We start from the raw sequence: 26,180 nt of genomic DNA on the forward strand, positions 1-26,180 counted from the left end.
CAGAAGAGCACAATGCACCCTGAGGTATAGGATGACACAACAGCTACCTCTGGGCATTGGTGGCTGCCAGCAAAAAATAACGTCAGACACAGACCTCTCCATGCCACCTTCTGCTGAGAGAGCCTGCCAACAATGCTGCTAGGAACAATGTGGACAGCCAGCACACAGCCTAGGCTTCTGAATTTTGTTCCAAAAGGAACTTAGGCCTTGGAGGAAAGCAAGTTCTGGGACTAGGCAAAGAATGTGCAGGATAGGCCTGGAATCTCTTGATATGCAAGAAAGGGAAGAAGGATCCATACTGGCTTAGCAAAAGGGCAAAGGAGACAAAGTGGACAGACAGGCTGTCCCTAAGCCAAAAAAAAATCAACTTTGACTGCAACAGATGAAAAGTTCAAAGGTAAGAATGTAGGACAAAGCAAACCCATGTGATCTCTGCTATGATGCTCTGAAAAAGGCACATGGTTACCCAACATGCATGACCTCAAGCAGATTATAAGGAGACATGGCCAAACTCAAAGTGATCACACCCTACAAAATGTGCTCTTCCCGGGCGTGGTGGTGCATGCCTCTAATCCCAGCCCTGGGGGGGGGGGGGGGGGGGGGGCAGAGATAGGTGGATCTCTGTGAATGTGAGGCCACCCTGAGACTATATAGTTAATTCCAGGTCAGGCTGGGCTACGGTGAGACCCTACCTCAAAAAAACAACAAAAAAAAAATGTGCTCTTTAGAAAGGTCACAGTCAACAAATTCATAGAAACAGCAGTGAAGCCAGGTACAGCAGCACAGCCTGTAGTCCTCGGGATGCTGAAGCAGGAGGATTACTGTAGGGCACAAATTCAAGACCAGCCTGGGCAACACAGTAAGACAGACAAGTGGACAGAAGGGAAGGTGGGAGAGTAGAACCAAAGTTACTGAGGATAAGGGAAAGAACAGGACATCAGTCTAATCTAGGTGAGACTCTTCAATGACTCAGAGAATGAAATAAGTGTGGTATTTCACTGGGGAGGGAACCAGCTGCACAAGTGAGATGGTGATGGCGGCACAATGCTATGGTTTGGATCTTAAGTCTCCTCTGAGGAGCCACGTGCTAAAGACTTGATCCTTCACTGGCCCTTTTAGGTGACAGATTTGAAGAGGCAGGGCCTAGTGTGAGGTCTCCTGGTCACTGAGAGCATGCCCATGCAGGGGCAGTAAGACCCCAGCACCCTTCCCTCACTCTCATTTTCTGGCCACAAGGGGAATTTTGCTCCACAAAGTCCTCCACGTGTGTTGCCTTGTCACCGGCCCACAAAACCAGAGAACAAAGGATTGTAAATTAGAGGAGCTGAAATCATTAGCCAACCTCCTTCTCTTCTCCAATGCATATTACAGTAACAACCACAGTGTGAGTGTTCTTAAAGTCACTGAACTAAACACAGCTAAATGCTGTATCTTACGACAGTGGATATCAGGAAATTCTAAGAAAGAAAACCCCTTTTGAAAATTTTTTTCGTAAATTTATTTATAATGGAGGGAAAAATGGGCTTGCCAGGGCCTCTAGCCACTGTTAACAAACTTCAGACATATGCACTACCACGTGCATCTGGCTAATGTAGGTTTGGGGGAACTGAAAATGGGTCCTTAGGCTTTACAGGCAAATGCCTTAACCGCTAAGCCATCTCTCCAATCCCCTTTTTTTCTTGTTTTTTTGTTTGTTTGTTTTTTGAGATAGAGTTTCACTCCAGCTCAGGCTGACCTAGAATTCACTGTGTAGTCTCAGAGAGACCTCGCGAACTCTTGGCAATGGCGATCCTCCTACCTATGCCTCCCAAGTGCCGGGATTAAAGGCATGTCCACCACATCCAGCTCATTTTTTTTTACTATAGTAATGTATTTACTTATTTGAGAGAGAGAGAATATGGGCGCACCAGGGACTCCAGCCACATGTGCCACCTAGTGCACCTGGCTTATGTGAGTCCTGGCAAATCAAACCTGGGTCCTTTGGCTTTGTAGGCAAACGCCTTAACCACTAAGCCATCTCTCCAGCCCTAGCCCCCTTTTGATTCAAGAGGGCTACACAAAGCAATGTAATCCTGCATTACCTTCCTCAGGGTATGCTGGTTGGAGGTGGGCAGACTCCTAACACAGGACAGTATTGGGACAGATTAGTACTTTGATATAAACTGTGAGTTCCTTCTAGCACTAAATATCAATGAGAAATGTCCTGGGATTTACAACCGTGCTAAAGGGGACAGGGTCCAGCATTAGCTACACATAAGCTGGGGAGTGCCACACAGATTTGTGCTACAGAGATCTCTATGGCTAAGGGTGGAGTGGGGCTTGGGGGACAGGTGACACTGGAGGTGGGAATACTAAATGGAGGGGACCTGTGGTAATCTAGATGAGACTCTTCAATGATTCAGGGAATAAAATCAGGCATTCATATATGTAAACAGAGTCACAAGTCAAAATAAGAGGTTAAGTAAGCAAGTGGTAAGTATACATTCCTCAGTCTCATGTGCAATTTTTCTGTAAATCTTACCAGACAACAGCCAGAACAAAGACCCATCTGGAAAACATTCTGATAATAAAACTAACACTTGTGACCAATGACTGTCTTCTCTTTAGCTGTGTCCTGTTCTGGCTCTTCTCTGTAGAGTCACAATCCCAGTACTTGACCAAACAAGGTTTAGGATATTTGCTGACTTAAAACCAAAAGATGTCAAAGTTCTGCTCTACTGAAACAGGTATAACAGGTGACCAAGGGACCTTCTAAAGCTTTGGAATAACAGGAGGAAAGAGTTGGAACCCTGGTGGACACCAGCCAGACACTGCATGATGCCTTGACAAGACTCTAGCTTCAGAATCTGAAGGTGACAATGAGGAAGAAGTGCTCTACTCCATGCCAGGACGGTTCCACAGCCTTGTTAAAAATGAAACATGGCACATTTTTTTAAAGCAGGTTATTTTTAACTCTAGGTGGATGATGCTCTGTGACTCCTGAGCCTCAAATGAGACAGGCTAGGACTACTTACTTAACAGGCTTCCCTTGCCATGAAAGAGGAACTGACCACTAACTACATAGTTAACATAGCTGACAAGCTCTGCCCTTTGACCCCCACATTCCCACTACAGTCTCTGACTGGTTACCTCTTTTCCAGTCCTCACAGTCTCACCAAGATTACCACAGGACCCCTCCACTTAGTATTCCCACCTCCAGTGTCACCTGTCCCCCAAACCGCACTCCACCCTTAGCCACAGAGATCTCTGTAGCACAAATCTGTGTGGCACTCCCCAGCTTACGTGTAGTTAATGCTGATCAATGTGAATGATCTGTATTTCACAAACACATTCAACATAGGAAACTACACAAAAGCAAGGTGTTCCTGGCAATGGTGTCACAGCACTGTACTGTACTGTCCCTAAAGGGCACAGCATGGCACAAGTGAACGCTCAACCTTTGCTAAACTGCATTAAAAGTCTCTGACTGCCTCCTGCTTGCCACACAGATGATGTTGCTCTGCTCATAGAACAAGATCTTCCTGGGTGTCCTGCATCCTCTGTTAAACACCCCCAGACAGCAGACCACTAGAGGCCCTGACAATCACTATGAGGCTTCTCACCAGGCAATCCCTACCAAAGTTCTCCACAAACTCCCCTGCTCCACGTCAGACATCCCAACAGTTCCTCACAAAGACAACCTGAACAAGTAATGCAGACTAGGTCTTGGTTTCCAGAGTAATAAGCCTTCCCTACTGTCAGTTCAAGTCACTAAATGGCCTTTCAGCCCCCACCTGATCTGCTCAACCCCTCCTGATTTAAGTCTGATGCCCACTTTCTTTTTCCTTTCTTTCCCCCGGTGCTCAAGACCAAACCCAGGGCCTCACCCATTAAGCTAAACCCCCAACCTCCATACTCACAACCTCCAACCTCTTTTTTTTAATATTTTTGTTTATTTTTATTCATTTATTTTGACAGTAACAGTCAGAGAGAGAAAGAGGCAGAAAGAGAGAATGGGCACGCCAGGGCTTCCAGCCACTGCAGACGAATTCCAGATGTGTGTGCCCCTTGTACATCTGGCTAACTTGGGTCTTGGGGAATTGAGCCTTGAACCAGGGTCCTTAGGCTTCACAGGCTTAACCACTAAGCCATCTCTCCAGCCCTCTTTTTTTAATATTTTTATTTACTTATTTGAGGAGGGGTGAGAATGATCATGCCAGAGCCTCTAGCACTGTAAAAGAACACCAGATGCATGTGCCACTTTGTGTATCTGTCTTTACATGAGTACTGAGGAACTGAACCTGGACCAACAAGCTTTGTAAGCAAGTGCCTTTAACAATGGAGCCATCTTCCCAACCCCACAATTTTCAAACTTCTGCTAGCAAGCCCCTTTATGCTCTTAGAAATTCTTTCAAAACCCCAAAGACTTATTTTATGAGTTAGATTTATCAACATTTCCTGCACTAGAGGATAAAATATTTTAAATATGTTTATGAGTTAACTTAAAAGTAATTATAAACTCATTATATATTCATACATCTAACATATTTCTATGAAAAATAAGTGTATTTCCACAAAGTACCAGTGAGACAAGTGGTACTGTTCACACTCTCGCAGACCTCTTTATCATCTGCTTCAAAGAGGACAGCTACATTATCATATGCACACCCACAGCCCTCCTGCAGGAGGAAGACCAGCCTCACCAGAATCTGCTGTTGGAAAGTATAGGAGCATGAGACAACCCAGATAGCGAAGCCACTTCCTTAGTATTCCTTTGGAACTCAGTAAATGGAAGTGTTTAAAGTGTTGGGATCATCTGAATGATATAAAACAGGACATCTATCACCATGAGAGCACATCGTGAGCTCTGACTCTGAATGGGTCTTCTGCCCATGGGTGGTTCTCAATAATGTGCTGGTCATCTGAAAGATTGGCTCATGCCTGTGTGCTTCAGATATGGACACATTTCATTCTGTAGTCATCAAAAACAGCAGTCATTAAAATCACCATGTTCTCACTAGAACAGTCTTTAAGCAATAACCCTAATTTTCACTTAAAAGTTCAAAATTCATTGGCAACAAATATTGTCAGTTTTCCTTAAAGTGATAACTCACTTGGCTCATGCTAGAGAATATGCCTGCCAACTACTCCAGCCTAATACCCAGAGAGGGCCTGCCAGCCTTCCCTTAGGGCATGCTGAATTCTGAGACTAGCCAGCAGCTTCCCTTGCCCCCCCCCATTCATCCTCTTCCAGAGGCTCCTCCACATGCCACAATCCCCTCCAAGCAGCCAACAGACTGGCATGAAGCGTAAGGGTCACCAGACAAAGAACTGGAAAGGCACAGGCTCTGGGGTGAGACTCAGTCACAATAGTCACTTTACCATTTTATCAAGGACATTCTCAAGCGAGACTGGGATGTTCTGAACTTAAGTGTGACAATGAACACAGACAACTGTCAATAACCACAAGTGTGCTTGGCCTCCAAGGTACTCATTTCATGATAAGATGCCCCAGCTTCAGCCTCCGCCATACCTATACCATCAAGAACCCGTAGTAGCAGAGAGTAAAAGCCAGCAACTCCCATTATGGTAAGAAAACACTGAGCTCAGGGACTCCTGAAGGACTTCAGGAACCCCAAGAGCACAGGAGAAAGGACACCCCTGCACTGCCATCAGTTCTGCTTAGTATTGGTCTACCATCTAGCTATGGCATCACTACCTAAGATGCCCACTCTCCATGGATTCTGAACTATGTATTCTGCAACGTCTCCACATAAATGCTTCACTTGAGGCATGATGATAGTTCAGTTGTGTTGTTGTTTCTAAAATTTGGCCTCTTGCTTCTGCAAAAGAATGCCAGACACACCACTTGTTATATCTGGCTTACATGGGTGGCTTGGGAATTGAAGCCAGGCTGGCAGGCTTTGCAAGCAAGCACCTTTAACCCGTTATTCGGGCATTTTCCCAGCACTCTTGTTGCTTAAAAAACACACACACAGAGGGAATTACCATGGGATATATTTTGTAATCATAGAAAATGTTAATAAAAATTAAAAAAAAAAAAGATAAACCCAAGAGAAAAACACACACACACACACAACTAAGCTTTGTTTCTCAAGTACTTCTTCTTTTCATGGTCAGCATATCACTTGCAACTTTGGGTATGCCATTTATTCAAATAACATGGAGATAATGATCCCTAAATAACTTCCTTAAGAGAGAACTAAGATGGGAGTCCTTCATAAACCATTTCTTCAAGTTTTTTAACTTTTTTATTGACAACTTCCATAACAATTGACAATAAACCATGATAATCCCCCCTACTTGCCCCTTTGGAACTCCACTCTCCATCATATCCCCTCCCCCTCTCAATCATCAATCAGTCTCTTTTCTTTTTTTTTTTTTTAGGTAGGGTCTCACTCTAGCTCAGGCTGACCTGGAATTCACTACATAGTCTTGGGTAGCCTTGAACTAACGGTGATGCTCCTATTTCTGCCTCATGGGATTAAAGGTATGTGCCACCATGTCTGGCTCAGTTTCTCTTTTATTTTGATGTTATCATCTTTTCCTCTTATTGTGATGGTCTTGTGTAGGTAGTGTCAGGCACTGCTAGATCATGGATATCCAGGCCATTGTGTGTCTAGAAGAGTACATGGTAAGCAGTCCTACCCTTCCTTTAGCTCTTACATTCTTTCTGCCACCTCTTCTGCAATGGACCCTGAGCCTTGGAAGGTGTGACAGCGATGTTTCAGGGCTGAGCACGGCTTTGCACTTCTTCTCAGCACCATGGTGCCTTTTGAGTCATCCCAAAGTCACTGCTGTATTTCTTCATTTTTTTAATCAACACATTTTTTTTGGTGTGTGTATGATATGTGTGTGTGTGTGTGTGCGCTCATGTGTGAGTGTAAGCATGTGCATGACACAGGGCACATATGACAGAACTTTCATGTCAGTCCCACCATTCCACCACATTTGAAGAGTTTTTCCTTGCTCACTACTCTGTTCAACAGACTAACTGGACCATGAGCCTATGGCAGATTCTCTAGTCTTCAGACCAATCAACCCAGGAGGCCTCTCTGAGGAAGTGACCAAGATCTTAATGGGAACAATGAAGTATACAAATAACAGAGGGAAGAACATTCCAAACATCCTTGTCCACAAGGCAGAAAAGGCAAGCGGGCAGCAGATCACAAAGTGTGAACACAGCTCAGGCACTTCGTAAGAGCCAGGGAAGCATGTGAACACAGTTCAGACACTTCACAAGAGCCATGGAGGAGTGTGAACACAGCTCAGGCACTTTACAAGAGCTAGGGGGTGTGTGAACAGCTTAGGCACTTCACAAGAGCTGGAGTGTGAACACAGCTCAGGTACTTCTCAAGACCCAGGGGGAGTATGAACACGGATCAGGTACTTCACAAGACCCAGGAAGGAGTGTGAACACAGCTCAGACACCTCACAAGAGCCAGGAAGGAGTGTGAACCCTCCTCTGGCATGTCAGAAGCCAACAGAATGCGGGAAAGGGATTAGCAGAATCTCATGGACGTCTTAACCAGCAGGTAAACGAGCCAGTCAGGATGCACATGTCATCACCCAGACAAGGTTCAATAGCTGCCGACTGAACTGCAGCAGTGGAGACAGAAGGCTCCAAAGCAGGCTGGAGATGGCTTAGCAGTTTAGGCACTTGCCTGCAAAGCCTAAGAATGCATGTTCAAATCTCCAGGTCCCACATAGCCACATACAGTGACGTAACCTTGCAATGTCCACAGCAATGTCCATTCTCTCTCTCTTTCTGTCCCTCTCTTAAAAATTAAACAAAAAGAAGGCTGGAGAGATGGCTTAGCAGTTAAGTGCTTTCCTGTGAAGCCTAAGGACCCCAGTTCGAGGCTCGATTACCCCGGACCCACGTTAGCCAGAGGCACAAGGGGCGCATGCGTCTGGAGTTCGTTTGCAGTGGCTGGAGGCCCTGGCGCGCCCATCCTCTCTCTCTCTATCTGCCTCTTTCTCTCTGTCACTCTCAAATCAATAAATAAAAAAATAACAAAAAATTTTTTTAATTAAACAAAAAGAATGTTCTAGAGCTAGTTCACAGGTCTATGATGACATTAGCTGAATGAAGAAGAAGACAGACTTAAAGATGAACTACACATCTGCAGTGTCCAGCCAAGGGAATGGTGATGAAGGCATCCCAGGTAATAAAAGGCATTTGACACTGGAACCTCAGGGTAATCAGAAGTAAAGAGAGGGGCTGGGAAGTTAGCTCAGTGCAAAGTGTTTGCCGCACAAGTACGAGGACCTGAGGTGGATCCTCAGATCCCACGTGAAATGCCAGGCATCATGAAGCACCTATAATCCCAATGCTGGGGAGGCAAAGTAGGGGAATCCCTGGGACTCACTGTTCAGCCACACTAACTGAACAGATGAAGTCTAGGTACAACATGATACTCTGTCTCAAAGGTTAACCTCAACCTCCGGTCTACACGCACATTCAAGTGCCTGCACACATATGCCACATATATATCCATATGCCAAACTATCTAAAGACAATTTCTGAGTCACCAACCTATCAACAGGACTTGAAAGCACAGGCCAGGTGAGAGCAGCACAGAACAGACCAAGTCCCTGGACACACCCCACTTAGGTGCTAAACAGTAAAGGAGGCTGAGAAGCAGACCCAGAGACAAGGAGGAATGAGCTTCACATGGGGGGACCTGTGTCGAATGCAGCTGAGAGGTCAAATGGGTTCACAATCTCCATGAATGGAGCAGAACCTAACTGCAAAGCTGCGGGGGATGCAAGGCAAAGCAAGCAGAGAGAACAGTGAAGGATGACAAATACTCCTAGTCGCCCAGACTCCGAAGACATCCCAAACATTCACTGCCCATTTTTGGATAAATTTATCTACTTGCTTACTCCAGGCTCACTCAAAGTGTGGCTACAAAACAATGTACCCACACCTGGAGACTAGTTTAGGAACCCACCTCCTCCTGCCACAAGTGCAGACTGTCTGCCAACACCCTACAGTGTCCATCCATATAGGATGACCGTCAAGGGCTCAGCATGCATGGAGATGGTCAATCTGTCATTGGTCCTACCTGCATGTGCACAAGCATAGCTATCAAGGATTTCTTTATTTTTTTTTTCGGGGGGGGGGTCTCTTGTTTGCTTTTTCAGGCAGGGTCTTACTCCATCCATCCTACACATACCAGGCAAAAAATACATCTGAGACCAATTATCCCCACCTGTCCACTTTCCAGTAAAAAAAAACAAATTCTGTAGTAACTATAAAGTATCACAATAAAACACAAACAGGGGAGCCAGGCGTGGTGGCGCATGCCTTTAATCCCAGTACTCAGGAGGCAGAGGTAGGAGGATCGCCATGAGTTCAAGGTCACCCTGAGACTCCATAGTGAATCCCAGGTCAGCCTGAGCTACAGTGAGACCCTACCTTAAAAAATAAATAAATAAAACCACAAACAGGAGAGATGTATACATATGAGACTAGACAAAGGTCAATGAATGGTTCATTTTGAACTGTAATTCATGTAGATGTCTAGTTATCTGGCAATCACACATCAAAAATACTAAGGGTACATATAGAATTAGCTGAACAACAAGCTAGCTTAAAACAGTAACAATATAAAATAGTAACTGAGAATTCAGAATGTAACAGTGGAGATTGTTTCAAAACAAAACAAAAGCAAGAAGTCAACTGAGAGCAGGTACTGCTGAGACAGGACTGAGGGCAAAGAAAAGGCTGAGGAGCGATGGAGTTGTCAGTCAACCCCAGTGATGATATCAGTTTTAGGAATTTGTAAGAGAGCCACTAGAAAGGTCGCTTAGAAGCAATAATACTACACACAAGATTAACGTACATGGCATTGTACCTCAGTCTCTGGAAGAAGCAGACTGAGCTTTCCCTCCAACAAGGAACAGTCCCCAAGGAGTGGCAGCCACAGCTCCTCATACAGCACAACTAGGTGGCAGGTCCACCTCTATAAAGATGCCCTGGCATAGGGATTCAGGAGGCCACCCCATCATGGTAGGACAGACTGGCCACAGTGCCTGCTGCCCAAACTGGCCAGAGCCAAAGTGATTGCCTGTCATTGCCACATTACACTTTGGTAATCCACTGCCTGAAAACTGCACATCCATCCCCATGGGTTTGTTTTATGTGTAGTGATGGACTACTTTGTATTTTAAAATATCTGAATTAGCATTAACATTTCAAACTGTTAAGACTTCACATTGAGAGAGAGGAAAAGACAGCACAGTGATGCACACCTGTAATCCCACCAATTAGCATTGAGTTTAAGGCCAGTCAGGCCTACAAGACCCTATAGCAAAAAACAAAAACAAACAAACAACACCAAAAAGAAACATGGGGGGGAGAGGGAGAAGCTGGCAGAGATGGCCCAAACAGTTATGGTGCTTACCTACAAAGCTTAAGGACCCAGTTCAATTCCCCAGAACCCACATAAGCCAGATGCACAACAAGGTGGCCCATACATCTGGAGTTCATTTGCAGTGGCTGGAGGCCCTGGCATGCCCATATTCTCTCTCTCAGATAAATAAGTAAATAAATATATTTTTAAAAACAATTATCTATATTATAATTGTAATAAACAGAGCAAATCATATGACTGTTAACATTAATTTCCCCTTTCATACTAGTGACATGTTCATGTAAATCAAAATGGCCTGAAAGGAGAATAAATTACAAGTAAATAAATCACAAGTGCACAGGCACACAGGTACGATGTAGTGCCAGCCCTGTGCTCTGGGCACCAGGAAATAGCTTGCTGTTTTCACTGCTTCATGAGTCACTATCCACATTCCAATACCTTGAGAACTCCCTAAAGCCTGGACCCCAGTTCCAACCCATCATACACCACTCTCTGATTTCCAATAAACAAAGTCTGTCTCCATATTACAGCAACAAAATAATAATAATAACAACGACAGGAGTCTGGCTTCAAGATGAGCAGAAAGCCCACTGTATCTTTAAAATAACTTTTCTTTAATTTGTTGCTAGCTAAACATTCCCAGTAATCTTGTTTCCAGCACTCTATCAGACTTCTGCACTTCTTCAAACCTGGATATTAAAAACAAAACTACACTAACCACAGAAGTGGGCTAACCACACGGATACAAGTTGTCTTTCCTGTAAAAAGAACACCAAAGTGTACTTAGAATATTTGCAGTGAAGCATTTTTCAACTTTGTGTAACTTTTATTTTGTGAATTAAAACTTTGCTTGAATTACCACCACCCTTGGGAGTAAACGCTAGCCAAAACAGTCTTTTCCATCTGCAATCAAAACCACGGAGTCGGAAATAGTTTTCGCTTTTTAGATACCTTAAAACACGTGGTTGCAAAATAACACCAGCACTTTCCCAAGGGCACTGTTCCAGCTGTGAACTTTCCTCGTTGTTCAAGCTACCAAGTCCAAGGGGTGGCATGGGAATCACTTACCCGATCCTTCATCCTCCAGCTCTGAGCTAAGGATTTGGAGCCTTCGATCTTCTCACAGTGCCTCTTTTTCATAAAAGCTAAAGGCAAGTTCCAGTCGGAAAGGTCGGCCTCATCTTCCTCCCCGAGTCCCAGCAGAGGCGACTGCAGCATCTCGGCCTCCATCAGGGGAGGGGGAGGGGGCGTCCTGGGCAGCAGGCGCTCGAGAACCTCCAGCCTTACAAACGTGCGCGGACCCCGGCGGGCGAGGTGAAGTTCGGGGCCGTCGGGGAAGCGAGGAACGAAGCGTGTGCCAAGGGCGCAGTTCGGGGCAGGAAGTCCCAGATCCCCAGCAGGGGCTGCGCGCGGGAGGCGCAGGCGAGTGGGGCCCGGGCAGCCCACGGGGCTCGGCACTCGACCCCCGGCTCCGGGCGCCAGGCCGCGGGCAGCTGCGGAGGCGCCGCGAGCGCGCTCAGGCCTCACGCGGACCGGCTCGGCCTCCACGCGTCGGCCTTCCCGCGCTCCGACCCGGCTGCAGGGACCTCGGCTCTCGTCCAGCCGCTCTCAGCCCTGCGGGTCCCGCACTAGCCCGAGCTGCCGCAACCAGAGCCCGGACCGGCCCATCGTGCCCGCCCGCAGCCGCTCCCTCAGCCCCGGCTCCCCGCGGCCTGGCTGGCCCTGGCCTCTGGCCTCGTGGCTCTCTACTGCCCTAGAACCAGCCCGAGGCACGCGCGATACAGACCCGCGGATGACACAGGTAAAGTGGGCTTATCGCATTAGGGGAGTTTTGCCCTCTGATTTGGAGCTACAGTGAAACTCTTCTCATCAGCACATCAAGGAGGACGCCATATTGGCAATGCCCAGCGTGCACCGCGGTCTACGGCGTGTCCACGAGGCCAAATTTGTTCAAGAATTCCCTCCACGTTTCTCTGGATGTGATAAAGACCCTGATGTTCCCACCCCACCCCACCCCCCCCCTTTACTCCCGTTACCGCGATCTGGCGCTCCCTAGTTTATAGCCCATTCGCTCTGTAGATGCGTGTTGCGAAAATCAATCCTACGATTGAAACTGTGTCCACTCAGTTATTTTTAAAAAGGTTTTTTGTTGGGGCCGGGCGTGGTGGCGCACGCCTTTAATCCCAGCACTCGGGAGACAGAGGTAGGAAGATCGCCATGAGTTCGAGGCCCCCCTGAGACTACATAGTGAATTCCAGGTCAGCCGGAGCTAGAGTGAAACCCTACCTCGAAAAAACAAAAACAAAACCCCACTGATATAATTGCAAGAGAATGTTGGGGTTTTCTCTTTAATTTTTCCATCAAAAAAAATGAAAAAAAAATTTCGTCGATGACAATATTTTTCTGATCCATCTTGTTTTCTGAGCAGCTTAGTATTTTGATACCATTTCCAGTGCAAACTATTAAAGCTGTAGGTTTCTGCCTGTGGAGGCAAGCCTCCCGCATTACTTCAGTAAATCTCATTTATTGACCATCTGTGGAGAACAGTGTTACTGCAGTGGAAATATAAACCTAAAGTGGCGTACTGTGCTGCTCTTGGATAGCCAGGATGTCTAGTGAGACACTGAGTCATTAGATAAATGGAGCTCAGGTGGGCAGAGGGGCCCAGCTCAACTCTGACCTGGGTTTTGGTACAAAGAAGCCTCTCTTAATCTCCTAAAATTTTGATTGGAATACCAAAGAATATAACTAGATGGATAAAATTAGCTTGTGAAGGTGCCTAGAATATAGTGAGCTGCCACTGAGTTTTAGCACTGGCCAGCTACAAAAGTAACTGTATGCCTTAGTAGTCGAATGTCTCAAGTTGATCTCCTGCAGATCCTGCTCCTCAGAGTAGCCCAGGGATGCCACACCATGTGGCAGTCTACGCCACATTGCTGGTGGTATCTATCTGAGCTCCTTTCAACTGAGAGGGAAGGCTGCAATCCAAGGTCTTTCTCACACAGCACTTAGGGAGTGTTTAAGAGAGTGCAGACCTGAATTATTTAAATACTCATTTGGTTACTGCATCACCAGAAGCCCAATTCTCACACTGAACCTCAGAGCAATACACCAAAACACCCAAGGAGGCTTCCCCTTCCCTTTTGTCTGCTTCCTGAGGACAGGGAGAATGTCCCCAAAGCCACCAGCAGATGCTTCAGAGCTGTGGAGTCTCAAGAAGAAAGCACTACCTCTTCCCGAGCTTAGTGTCAAAGCCTCGCCACTGGCCCCTCCCCCTCTCCTAGGCTGCAGAGAGCTCTCTGCTCCAGCCACTCTTGCCAAAGCCAGTTGCAAAAAAGCAGTGATGGTCAACCTGTCTCATTCCTAACTGGCTTGGTAACCTGGAAAAAGCAGTTGCATCAGCCTAGGGGGTACAAACTTGGGAAACTCTCGGAGCTCTAGATATGCTATGGAGAGGTAGCCAGGGAGCCTAAGTCCAAGTGGGCTAGTGATTAGCACCATTTGAGGAAACTTTAAAAATAAAGATGCTTGCCGAGAGTGGTGGCTCACACCTTTGATCCCAGCATTCAGGAGGCAGAGGTAGGGGGATCTCTGGGAGTTTGAGGCCACCCTGAGACTACATAGTGAATTCCAGGTCAGCTTGGTCTAGAGTCAGACCCTACCTGCCTCGAAAAACCAAAAAATTAAAATAAAGATGCCTAGACCTCTGAATCAGGTGGAGCAGGAAGACAGGACTAGGGAGCCTACTTTTTATTCAGGAAACCCTGATGGTAACATAAAGGCAGCCAGAGCCACCTCCAGTGGCTCAGCTCCATCCTGTAGTGGGCCCTCCATAAAGACACACCCAGTAGACTTCTATGATGTCGTTCTCCAAACTCCTGACACAAAAGGACTACAGAGTACAACCACCCTCTGCTGCTTTCTGTTAGACCGGGACAGGCTCCCAATATGGAGTCACCAAGGAGAGCAGGATGGCAACAGACACATAAGAAAGTACATTATCCACATTCCCCAAGAAGCTGCCCAGCCATTATCCCTGCCTTGCCAAACAATGCCCCCAGGTCATGGTATTCTTGTCCCCTTATCTCGTAAGTCACCTGGTCACTGTTCTGGTTCTCCCTGTCACTGTTCTCCCTGGCTATCTTAGCTGTCCCCTAAAGGAGCCTTTCTTCTTCAGCTTTTTTCCTTCCTCCCCTTCCGCCAGCTGAAGCCCGATAAAGCCCACTCTGAAAACTCAGTGGGCTGTGCTCCGCTCATGAGAGTCATCCCTGGCAGCTCGCGCTTTTCCCAAATAAGCTTTCAGCTTTGCCTCAGAGTGGTTTGCATGGTCTTGATCACTCCCAAACCTTACATTTTCACTGATGTGACTCAGAACCAAGAGCCCTCCCAGGTTCATGTCCTGAACTGAAGATGAACCCCCCCCCCACACACACACACAGAAGCTGAACATGGTGGTGCATACCTGTAACCACAGCACTTAGGACGTGAAGACGGGAGGATCAGGAGTTCAAGGCCAGTCTGGGCTTTATGAGACAATTCCTCAAAACAAAAAGAAAAAGGAAAATTTTACATATATTTTAGATATATATTTTTTTTTTACATATATATATATCTAACTCTCCACACCAGCAAGTCCCACGGGCACCAGTAAGGTAAGCCTCTGCCTTCAGTCTCCATGACTGATATAAGGAATTTAAACAAAAATGCATTTCTGAGCATAAGCAGGGTCAAAATTCTTTGATTCGTGTAAAAACCATGAAGAGCAGGGCATGGTGGTGCACGCCCTTAATCTCAGCATGCAGGAGGCAGAGGTAGGAGGATTGCCATGAGTTCGAGGCCACCCTGAGACTACAGAGTGAATTTCTGTTGTGGGCTACAGTGAGACCCTTCCTCGAAAAACCAAAAATAAAAATAAAAAATGAAGAGACTGGTAACAGCCCAGCTCACCACCTGAAAGTTCACAAATGTGCTAGACTCATTTTGTTTAAAATAACCCTCTTATGGTGCATCCTGGGTGCTTCCTTTCAGGTCCTAGACAAGCCCTTGGTAGAACCAGGCTTTGGGAAGACAGTCAGCCCCAGCCGCCCATCAGAATCTGCAGAAAATTCAAGGACTGATATTTCTCACCTGGATACTCTCAAAGTCATGGTAAGTAATCAGCTGGGCCACTTGCACCAATAGTTCCAATATTCTCTTTTTTCAAATTAAAAAAGCAAAACTTTTTTTTATTTATTTGAGGGGAGGCAGATGTGTACAGAGAGAATGGGTGCACCAGGGCCTCTAACCACTGCAAAAAAAAATCCTGAAGGAAGTGCTTCAATGGATAAGCCATCTCTCCAACCCCCAACTTTCTCTTTTGTAAGCAAGGACATCAGCTTCCGTAGAGCTCTCAAGAAAAGCATATATTCATGAAAATAGGTTTTATGAATCTCCAAAACTTCACAAAACCTGATCTTATTCAGCTATAAAAATGGAGGAGGAGGGGCTAAAGAGATGGCTTAGCAGTAAAGGCACTTGCCTGCTAAAGCCAAAGGACCACAGTTCGATTCCCCAGGACCCACGTAAGCCAGATGCACAAGGGGCACATGCATCTGGAGTTTGTTTGCAGTGGCTGGAGGCCCTAGCTTGCCCATTCTTTCTTTCTCTCTCTCTCTTTCCTTCTCTTGTCTCAAATAAATAAATAAATAAATAAAAAGAAATAAAACATTTTTTAAAATGGAGGCAGAATTGAGGACACCCTGTCTGTTCAGTCTCGTAATCTCTGCCCAAGATGGGAATGCAGATACTCATAGCTAGGTGCCTCTGAACCCACCCCAAAGGGCAGCATCAAACTACCAACTCAGGCAGGGAGAGAGTAAGGGCTTCTAGGCCCAGCCCTGACTCAGCTGAGCAGAATGACCCTCAGTGTGCCCAACAGAAAGGGAGGAAACTCATCCTGAACCATGAAGGTAGACCACATGACCCTGGCCAGCCCTAACACTCAGACAACTTGGCAGCCAGATTCCAAAGATACAGCAAATGAGCAAGGGAACACATCTGAGAGCCTGAGAGCTGGGTGTGCTTGCCTTTAATCACAGTGCTGGGGAGCCTGAAGTAGGAGGATTGCCATACTGCCAGCCTAGGCCTAAGAGTGAGTTCTAGGTCAGCCTGGGCTAGAGTAAGACCGTGCCTTAAAACAAATGAAAAAGAACCCGTGAACCTGAGAGTGGGAGCAGGAGGACTTCTAAGAAGTGACAGCAGGACACATTGAGGCAGGAAGAGGTTCTGGATAAGTGGCTCAGAAAAATCCCTTGCCAACCCCTCCTGCAAAACTGAGGGGCTGGATTTTCACAGCTTCCTAACTCACCTGAAGGCCCACCATGACAGAGCAAACTCTCTCCTTCCTTCCTTCCTTCCTTCCTTCCTTCCTTCCTTCCTTCCTTCCTTCCTTCCTCCCTCCCTCCCTCCCTCCCTCCCTCTCTCTCTCTCTCTCTCTCTCTCTTTCTTTCTCTCTTTCCCTCTCAAAAGCTTTGTTGTTTTAAGAGGTAGAGTCTCACTCGAGCCCAGGCTGACCTAGAACTCACTCTATCCCCAGGTCGGCCTCAAACTCACAGTGATTCTTCTATCTCAGCTTCCCAAGCACTGGTACTAGAGGCATGTACCACCACACCTGGCTATAGAGCAAACCTTTCTTTCCTCAGGGCAGAAGGCCATCCTAGTTGTGGTGCTCCACACACAGGCCATTCTCCAACACTTCAGACTCTCCATTAAATCAGCCAAGGGCAAAGTATGTGTTTGTCATCAAGAGTCATGAGCAAGACTAGAGGTCAGAAAAGCTGAGAAAGGTGGGTGCTTCGCTGAGCTATTGTTTTCCACACAGGAGACCAGCCAGCTCCCTCCAGTGCTTTCCAGATAAATCTGTGCTTAGCTTAAAGAAACCAAAATAGATGCAAAGTACTTTTGCTTTTGTCTGAGCATCATTACTCTGTTTTTAGCAGTATGCAAGCCACCCCCCTCTGCAGGTCAGATGCTTTGTTGACAGCCAAGTGAGAAGAAGAAGAGAAGGGGAGGGGAGGGGAGGGGAGGGGAGGGGAGGGGAGGGGAGGGGTGGGGAGGGGTGTAATGGACTCAGCATCACATTCCCTCAGAAATGCAGGCTGCTGAGCCCGCACGTCTGTCTCTTCCTTTCCCTCCCTCTAAAAATATGGGGATGTTTACACATGCGTTTTTCGTCCTCTACATTGCATGTATTTTATTTATTAACCATAAGCATGTCGATTTGGATAAGCAGAAATAACATTATCCCTCTTTTAACAGAAAGTTTCTCCTGTGTAACATGGGCACCATGGTGACAAAAGCCTCTGATTAAGGCTAGAGAGATGGCTTAGTAGTTAAGACACTTGCTTGCAAAGCCTAATGACCCAGGTTCAATTTGCCAGTATCCATGTAAAGCCAGATGCATAAAATGGCACATGCATCTGGCATTCATTTGCAGCGGCTAGAGGCCAGGCATGCCCATTCTCTGTCTCTCTCTGCTTGAAAATAAATAAATGAATAAAGTACTTATGTGGTAGTGATTTTTAAAAAAAGCTTCTGATTAAATCCAGGCATGGTGGTACACACCTTTAATCCGAGAACTCAGGAGACAGAGGTAGGAGGATCGCCATGAGTTCAGGCCGCCCTGAGACTATAGTGAATTCCAGGTCAGCCTGGACTAGAGTGAGACCCTCTCTTGAAAAAATAAATAAGTAATAAAATAAAATAAATAAAAGCCTCTAATTAGATAAACATCACCCTCTACCTATATAGCTTCAGTAAGAATTGTCGTCTTTGTGTGTGTATGCAGCCCCCGCCTCCTTGAGCCAGCACAAAACAGAGCCAAAGCTGGTGAGGTGACTTACACCAGTAATCCAGCACTCTGGAGTGGGAAGCAGAAAGATCAGAAGTTCAAGGTCATCCTCAGCTATATAATGAGTTCAGGATCAACCTGTGATACATGAGAGCCCATCTTTAGAAAAAATCACCTGATGGGCTAGAGAGATAGCTTAGTGATTAAGGCACTTGCCTACAAAGCCTAAGGACCCATGTCCGACTCTCCAGGTCCCATCTAAGCCATACGTGCAAGGTGACACAAGCACAGAGGTTACACATGCACACAAGGTAGCAAAAGTGTCTGGAGTTTGATTTCAGTGGCTGAAGGCCCTGGCATGCCAATTCTCACAATAGCTCAGGAGGCTCAGGAGGTATAAGCACTTGACACAAGCATGAGGGCCTGAGAGGTACTGGGACTGCCTAAGTTCAATTACCCAGGACCCATGTAAGCAGCTGGGCATGGTCACATACTTCTATGACCCTGGTTCTGTGGGAAGCAGAGACCAGAGAATTTCTGGAGCATGGGGAAACCACGGCTCTGCATTCAAAGTCTCTGCCTCAAGGAAATGATAAAGGACACTCATTATTCTCCTTTGGTCTCCACCTCTTGCGACTGCACCTATACATACAAACAACACACACAGACTAGAAATCCCAATTTCCCAAAAGAATAGCTTTCAGAACTTTAAAGCACAGAGACTTCAGGACATGCTGATGTGAATTCTGAAGGAAGAGCAGTGGAGTGCACCAAGGCAAGGGGTGAACAGACGTGAACCCTGAGCGGAAGCAGGAAATGTCCAGTAGCCCTATCCCTCATAATCTAGGGGCTGCTTTTCCAAGGGGACTTTTTGGTAGGTGGCATCAAAGATCCCCTCTGGGAAGCACAGAATTTGGAGCAAGGCAAGAGTAAGTTGCCATGCCATGTGCTGACGCCCAGTCCCCTCTGAGTCTGGCCTCCAACCAGGGTACCCTGACCAGTCAGTCTAGATACAGAGACCAAGACTTTACTAGGTAAGACACCACTGCCCCTGGCCCTGGAGAATTTCTTGTGGAGAAGGGATAAAAGTTAGTGCCCTTCCCAGGTCAAAGTTTCCATTAATGACAACTCTCCTTCCTTTCCCAGGTCCCTGGAGATGGAATTCCAGAGATGGGGCCTGTGTCCAGTGCAGACAGTGTTAAGAGAAAAAGTGTAAAGCATGACTGAAACTATGACAAGGAAATTTGTAATCCAATAAAAATATACAAACTGAATTTGTTTTAGTGTTACCATCTACAATAAGATCCCACCTTTATGAAAGTACAAATCGTAAACCAGCTGTCTCCTCTCAGCCATGTTGATTATGTTATACCATCTTTACATAACGTCTGTGACTCCCAAGCATCGTGCTGAATTAAATCCTGGAGATCTGGATTTTTGTGGGTACTGGTGAATTGAACCCAGGCCATCAGGCTTTGCAAACAAGCGTCTTTAACTACTGAGCCACCTCTCTATCCCAGTGTGCTGTATTATATTGTCAATTTAATAGAACCTAGAATCACCTGTGAGATATTATGTAGATTAGATCAGCCTCTATGCATACCTGTGGAGATGATCTTAATTAGGTAATTGAGATGGAAAAAGCCATCTTAACTATGGATGGCATCATTGCATGGGCTGGAATCCCAAACTGTACCCAAAGGAGAGAACTGGCTGAGAATCGGCATCCATCTCTCTGCTTCTACAATGAGGACTGTATATGAGCAGCTCTGCTCCAAGCTCCTGCTGCCAGGCCTTCTCTATCATGATGGACGGTAACCTAGAACTGTAAAATGGGATAAGCCCTCCCTCCATTAAATGATTTTCTGCCAGGTATTTTGTCCCAGCAATGGGAAAGACACAGACAGACGCTACTAGACAGAAGCTCTGTGAGGCAGGTTCATCTCTGCATCACCAGCCACATCATCCCACAGAGCACAGAGAGCCTGGGATCACTGTGAACATATGGGATTGAGAATGTCTCAGGTGAACAGGACCCCAAGGCAGAAATGGGGGCCAGGGGCTAGAGAGATGGCTTAGCAGTTAAGGTACTTGCCTGCAAAGCCTAAGGACCCAGGTTCGGTTCCCCAGTAACCACATAAGATAGATGCACAGGGTGGTGCAGGCATCTGGAGTTCATTTGCAGTGGCTAAAGGCCCTGGCATGCCCATTCTCTCTCTCTCTCTCTCTCTCTCTCTCTCTCTCAAATAAATAAATAAAAATATTTTTAAAAAAAAGAAAGAAAGAAAGAGGGGCCAGGTGTGGTGGCACATGCCTTTAATCCCAGCACTCAGGATGCAGAGATAGAAGGATTAATGAGAGTTCAAGGCCATACTGAGATTATATAATGAATTCCAGGTCAGCCTTAGCTATAGCAAGACCCTATGTCAAAAACCAAAAGAAAGAAAGAAACCAAGAAAGAAAGAAGGAAGGAAGGAAGGAAAGAAAGAAAAGAAAGAGGGCTGGAGAAATGGCTCAGCAGTTAAGGCATTTGCCTATGAAGCCAAAGAACCCAAGTTCAATTCCCCAGGACCCACATAAGCCAGATGCACAAGGTGGCACATGCATCTGGAGTTCATTTGTAGTGGCTGAAGGCCCTGGCGTGCCCATTTTCTCTCTCTCTCTCTCTCTTCCTCTTTTCTATCCCTCTCTCAAATAAGTAAAATTTTAAAAAAGTAAGAAATGGGGACCAAAAGCAAGTGTTGTCAGGGACAGTCCAGATATTCAGACTGCACAAGGCACCCCAACAGCCAGGCCCAGGCTGACTCTGCCCAGAGCAAACTCTGGGGGAGGGGAAGGGACAGACTTGCAGAACTATAGAAAACCCCCATGTGGGTGTGGGAAGAATGGCTGCCCAGAGCTTTAAAGGGAAAAGGTGGATCCAGCAAAGTAACTTAGCAATGAAAAGTGCTTGCTTGCTTGCCTGCTTGCAAAGCTTGTTGGCCTGGATTCCATTCTCCAGTACCCACATCAGACCAGAAGCATGAAGTGGAGCTGGAGTTTCTGTACAACAGCAAGAAGGCTTGGCAAGCCCATTCTCCCTCCTCTCTTTCTCTCTCCATCTCCCCCCCCTCTTCTCAAATAAATACATAATTTTTTAAAAATATTTATTTGCAAGGAGGGAGAGAGAGAGACACAGAGAGAAAGGGCGGGGGGAATGAATGGGCACACCATGACTGCTTGCCACTGCAAACAAACTCCAAACACATGCACCTCTTTGTGCATCTGGCTTTACGTGGATACTGGGGAATTGAACCTGGGCTGTCAAGTTTTGCAAGCAAGCACTTTTAACCACTGAGCTATCTCTCCAACCCATATATTTAAAAAAAAAATACATTTGTAAATAAGGTGCTACAAGATTTCCTAGAAAGGCAAGGAAAAGGTCAAACAAGGTGCATTCATTGGCTAAGCCTACTGTAACAAAATACAACAAATTGGCTTAAAACAACAAGCTTATCATTTCATATCCTGAAGGCTGTAACTGTGTGGCCAAGCTGCCAGTGGGAGAAGTGGCTCTGCTCTGGAGAGACTCTTCCCGACCTCTCCAGGCTCCTGGCAACCCTGGCATGCCTCAGCTTGCAGCTGCATCTCTCCACCCTCTGCCACCAGCATCACCTGCCTACCAAGATGCCAGCCACACTGGCTGAGGACCACCTTTCATCTTCACTTAGCCTTCACACACATCTGCAAAAACTCTTCTCTCTCTCTCTCTCTCTCTTTAATTTGAGAGAGAGAGAGAATTGGCATGCCAGGACCTCAGCCCATGAAGTTGAACACCAGATGCTTGTGCCTGCCTCACCTTTGTGTATATGGCTTACATGGGATCTGGAGAGAGATCAAACATGGGTCCTTTGGCTTTGCATGCAAGCGCCTTAATGGCTAGGCCATCTCTCCAGCCTCAAAGACCCTTTTTAAAAATAAGGTCCTACACACAGGCACAGGCTTATCACTAAAACATGTTCCTGGGAGATGCAATTCCATCCATAGTAAAGAAAAGGTGTAGGCTTTTCATGGTATATCAGTGTACCCCCAAAGCTAGACTCAGAGCCTCATAAGCACTAACTTTTAAAGTCCTAAAACACCCCAGATATCTGCCAGAAGATCATTGCAATTTACAATCAAGCCAGCATGTCATCCCACCTTCCCCAAAATGAGTGCTATTATATTGTCTGTTTTCCTCATAGTGTTTTTTGTTGTTGTTCATTTTTATTTATTTATTTGAGAGCAACAGACAGAGACAGAAAGAGAGAGAGAGAAAAACTGGGCATGCCAGGGCCTTCATCCACTGCAAACAAACTCCAGACACATGTGTCCCCTTGTGCATCTGGATAACGTGGTTCCTGGGGAATTGAGCCTTGAACCAGGGCCCCTAGGCTTCACAGGCAAGTGCTTAACCACTAAGCCATCCCTCCAACTCCCCCCACACATAGTTTTATTATCTGGATGTTTTACAAATTTGATAAGCAGACAATGGTGTCTCAATCTTTCCTACTAGTCTCTATTCTATTTTGATGCTATCATTTTTTCCACCCTATTATGCAGGTCTTGTGTAGGCAGTGTCAACCATTGTGAGACATGACTACCAAAGCCACTTTGTGTCTGGAAGACAGCGCTGTAAGCAGCCTTTCCCTTCCAACGCCTCTTCCACAATGGTCCCCAAGCCTTGGAGGATGTGAGAGAGATGTCTCACTTAGTGCTGAACACACCACTGCCACTTCTTCTCAGCACTTGGGCTGTTTTTGTTATTGTTGTTTTTCTTTTGTTTTTTGAGGTAGGGTCTCACTCTAGTTCAGGCTGACCTGGAATTCACTCTGTATTCTCAGGGTGTCCTCGAACTCATGGTGATCCTCCTCTGTCTGCCTCCCAGGTGCTGGAATTAAAGGTGTGTGCCACCATGTCTGGCTTCACTTTGGCCATTTTTGAATCACCCAATGGTCACCACCTTATGAGAAGAGAAACCTCTCTAAGCGAAAGTGAGAGTGCCATTAATCTATGGCATAAACATAAGTACATAAGTGTTTAGAGGATGATTTGGTGACAACAGTAGTAATTTCCCCCTTAGGGTTTATCTCATTCTTTTTATATAAAAAATAGAAATGTTAAAAAAAATTTTATGTTTTAAAAATATCTTTTATATTTCATTTATTTATTCATTTATTTGAGAGAGAGAGAGAGAGAATAAGGCAAATGGAATGGGCATGCCAGTGCCTCCAACTACTGCAAACAAACTCCAGACACATGTGCCACCTTGTGCATCTGTCCTACATGGGTCCTGGGGAATCAAATCTGGGTCCTTAGGCTTCTCAGACAAGTGCCTTAATCACTAAGCCATCTCTCCAGCCCCTAAATGAGAAATGAGCATGCAGAGTCTCCTGCTGCTGCAAACTCCAGATGCAGGCACCACTTTGTGCAGTGGGCTTTAAGTGGAGACTGGGGAAATCAAACCCAGGGTTGTTAGGCTTTGTAAGCAAGCACCTTTAACTACTGAGCCATCTCCCCAGGCCTGGTATCTCATTCTTGTTTTGAGGTATGCCCTTCAAGAAAGACTCAGGGGCTGGAGAGATGGCTTAGCAGTTAAGGTGCTTGCCTATAAACCCAAAGGACCCAGGTTCAATTCCCCAGGACCCACGTAAACCAGATGCACAAGGTAGTGCATGTGTCTGGAGTTTGTTTGCAGCAGCTGGAGGCCCTGGAACCCATTTATATTCTCTCTCACACACACTTTCCTTCCCTTTCTTGAACCTCTCTGCTATCTATCTCAAATAAATAAAACATAAAATAAAATAATTTTTAAAAGTTTTTTAAAGACTCAGGTGCTGAGCATGGTGGTGTATGCCTTTAATCCCAGCACCCAGAGGGCAGTGGTAGGAAGATTGCTGTGAGTTTGAGGCCACCCTGTGACTACATAGTTCAGCCTGGCCTAGAGTAAGACCCTTTCTCAAAAAACTCAGAAGAAAGAAAGAAAAAAAGCTTCAGAATGTGCAGAAAGGGCTCAAGAGTGGCATCATTCTCATTCCCAAAGGTGCAGTGTGGGGACAGTGACCTGGAAGGTGTTTGTTGGGGAATGCACAGCCACTCCAGGACACAACCAAGCACAGCTTCGGGAACATTAGGCAGCAGATAGAAGCCTGGGTCCCGCTTTCCTTCTGCAGCAGGCAAATATCAGAAAGCACAAAGAGAAAAAATGAAAAGGACAAAATTTTCCATTTATCCATCTGGATAATGTTTCCAGCGAGGAGGCTTGCTGCCGCGGCCCAGCTGCCCGGCTCTGTCTCTTAGTCTCGTCTGGAGAGCCTGTCACACATCAGGTCTGTCTGGTGGCCACAGGGGATGAACGAGGACACAGAGGAGGCCTCTGCAGCAGCTCTGCCAGGACATCGGTGCCCGAGCCCTCAGAACGCTCTGTGCTGGAGCCAGATCCCCTCCTCTGTGCATTATTCATGCCACCTTCCCCAACAGCAGCCCTTCTAGCAAGATTGTCTTGTCAGCCAAGGAGAAATGTATAATGTAATTTGTGTTCTCAAGTTTTGCCAGAGTTGTGGCCGTTATGTTTTCTCCTGTAAGTCTCCGTCTTCCTCTCATATTTTCTCTTCTCCAGTTTTTAATCAGAGGGGCATGTCAAGAGTGAGGCTGAAAGTCCCACCTTCCCCTGGCACGCGCCTCCTGAGGAGACAAGCGGATGGAGGAGCGCAGCCTCCAAGCTGTTGTGTTCATGGTTCCGATTTTTATTTTATTGCCTCTGAGTGAGAATGATTGCTATGGATTTCATATGTGATTGATATATATATTATACACACACACACACACATACATTCCTTTCATTTATTTTGAGTATGGCTGGGATTTTCATGCTTCTTCAATGGCAAGTTCCCGGAAGGCGGGAGAGGGACAGAGGAAGATGGGTCCCTCCCGCAATGGCAGCATAAGGGCTGCCTTGCTCCGCTCCCTGCGGCGATCTGAACGCTACCTCCTGAGCCATTTGTGACAATGGCTGGCAGCTGCATCTGGATGGGCTTTCTTGCTGGGAGACCAGAGCCCCCCAGGTGAAACAGAGCAAGCACACCAGCCTGGCTCTCTCTCCCTCTTCTTTCTTTTTTTTTTTTTTGGGGGGTTTTTGAGGTAGGGTCTCACTCTGGTCCAGGCTGACCTGGAATTAACTCTGTAGTCTCAGGGTGGCCTCGAACTCACAGCGATCCTCCTACATCTGCCTCCCAACTGCTGGGATTAAAGGCGTGCGCCACCAAGCCCGGCTCTCTCCCTCTTCTTATAAAGCCACTAATCTACCTTGGGGGGCCCACTCTCAGGACTATATGACAAAAAGCACTGTGGGTCACTCTCAAACCACCCCCCCCCCAGTGCTTCGTCTCTCTCCACCATTGTCATCACCACCTGGCATGTCTCATGCTTACCATCACTGGTCCTGGAAGGAGTCCGGTAAGGGAAGGAACTTGTACCTCCTGGTCGGCTCCAGTACTGATCTCCTAACAGGGCAGGAACATCTATGTGATGATGGATGAGCCGTTGGTAGAGCAGGCCTGTGATCCTGGCACTCAGGAGGCTGAGACAGGAGGATCTGGAGTTCAAGGCCAATCAGGACTGCATAGCAAGAACCTGAATTAAAATGCACCCCCAAAAAGTTGAATGAATGCATAAAGAAAAATCAAATGGCTGCAACATTGAATTAATCCCCTTGAAACCAAGAACCCTCTAAAACAGGTGGGCCCCAGATGTTTAGAGATATACATTGTTCTCTTGAAGACCCAGTAATCTGCAAACTGGATGTGTCCACTGTCCAGAATGGACGCTTACCGCAGTGACCTGTGACAAGCCTGAGAAGACTTCATGGGGCAGTGGCATCATTTATCTACATTACCAACATTAGGAACAAAAATGTGGTTTGTACAAAACCCTGAGGCAGGAAAGAGAAGGCG

The 26,180-nt window shown here is 46.4% G+C and overlaps 1 protein-coding gene across 4 annotated transcripts in view; it reads right to left on the reverse strand.

Moving 5' to 3' along the window:
* Rptor (regulatory associated protein of MTOR complex 1) overlaps positions 1-11,830 on the reverse strand; it is a 351,571-nt gene extending 339,741 nt beyond the window's left edge. For 3 of the 4 annotated variants that reach the window (XM_004655257.2, XR_006638996.1, XR_006638995.1), the window contains exon 1: positions 11,451-11,829. In XM_004655257.2, the coding sequence (XP_004655314.1) occupies positions 11,451-11,612 (162 nt within the window). In that variant the 5' untranslated portion in view covers positions 11,613-11,829. Of the gene's footprint in view, positions 1-11,450 lie in introns of all 4 variants that reach the window. The other variant, XM_045159731.1, reaches the window with a different exon arrangement.
* Positions 11,831-26,180: the final 14,350 nt, after the last annotated feature.

This window comes from Jaculus jaculus, chromosome 9 (assembly GCF_020740685.1).
Source record: "Jaculus jaculus isolate mJacJac1 chromosome 9, mJacJac1.mat.Y.cur, whole genome shotgun sequence".
Classification (NCBI taxonomy): Eukaryota; Metazoa; Chordata; class Mammalia; order Rodentia; family Dipodidae; genus Jaculus; species Jaculus jaculus.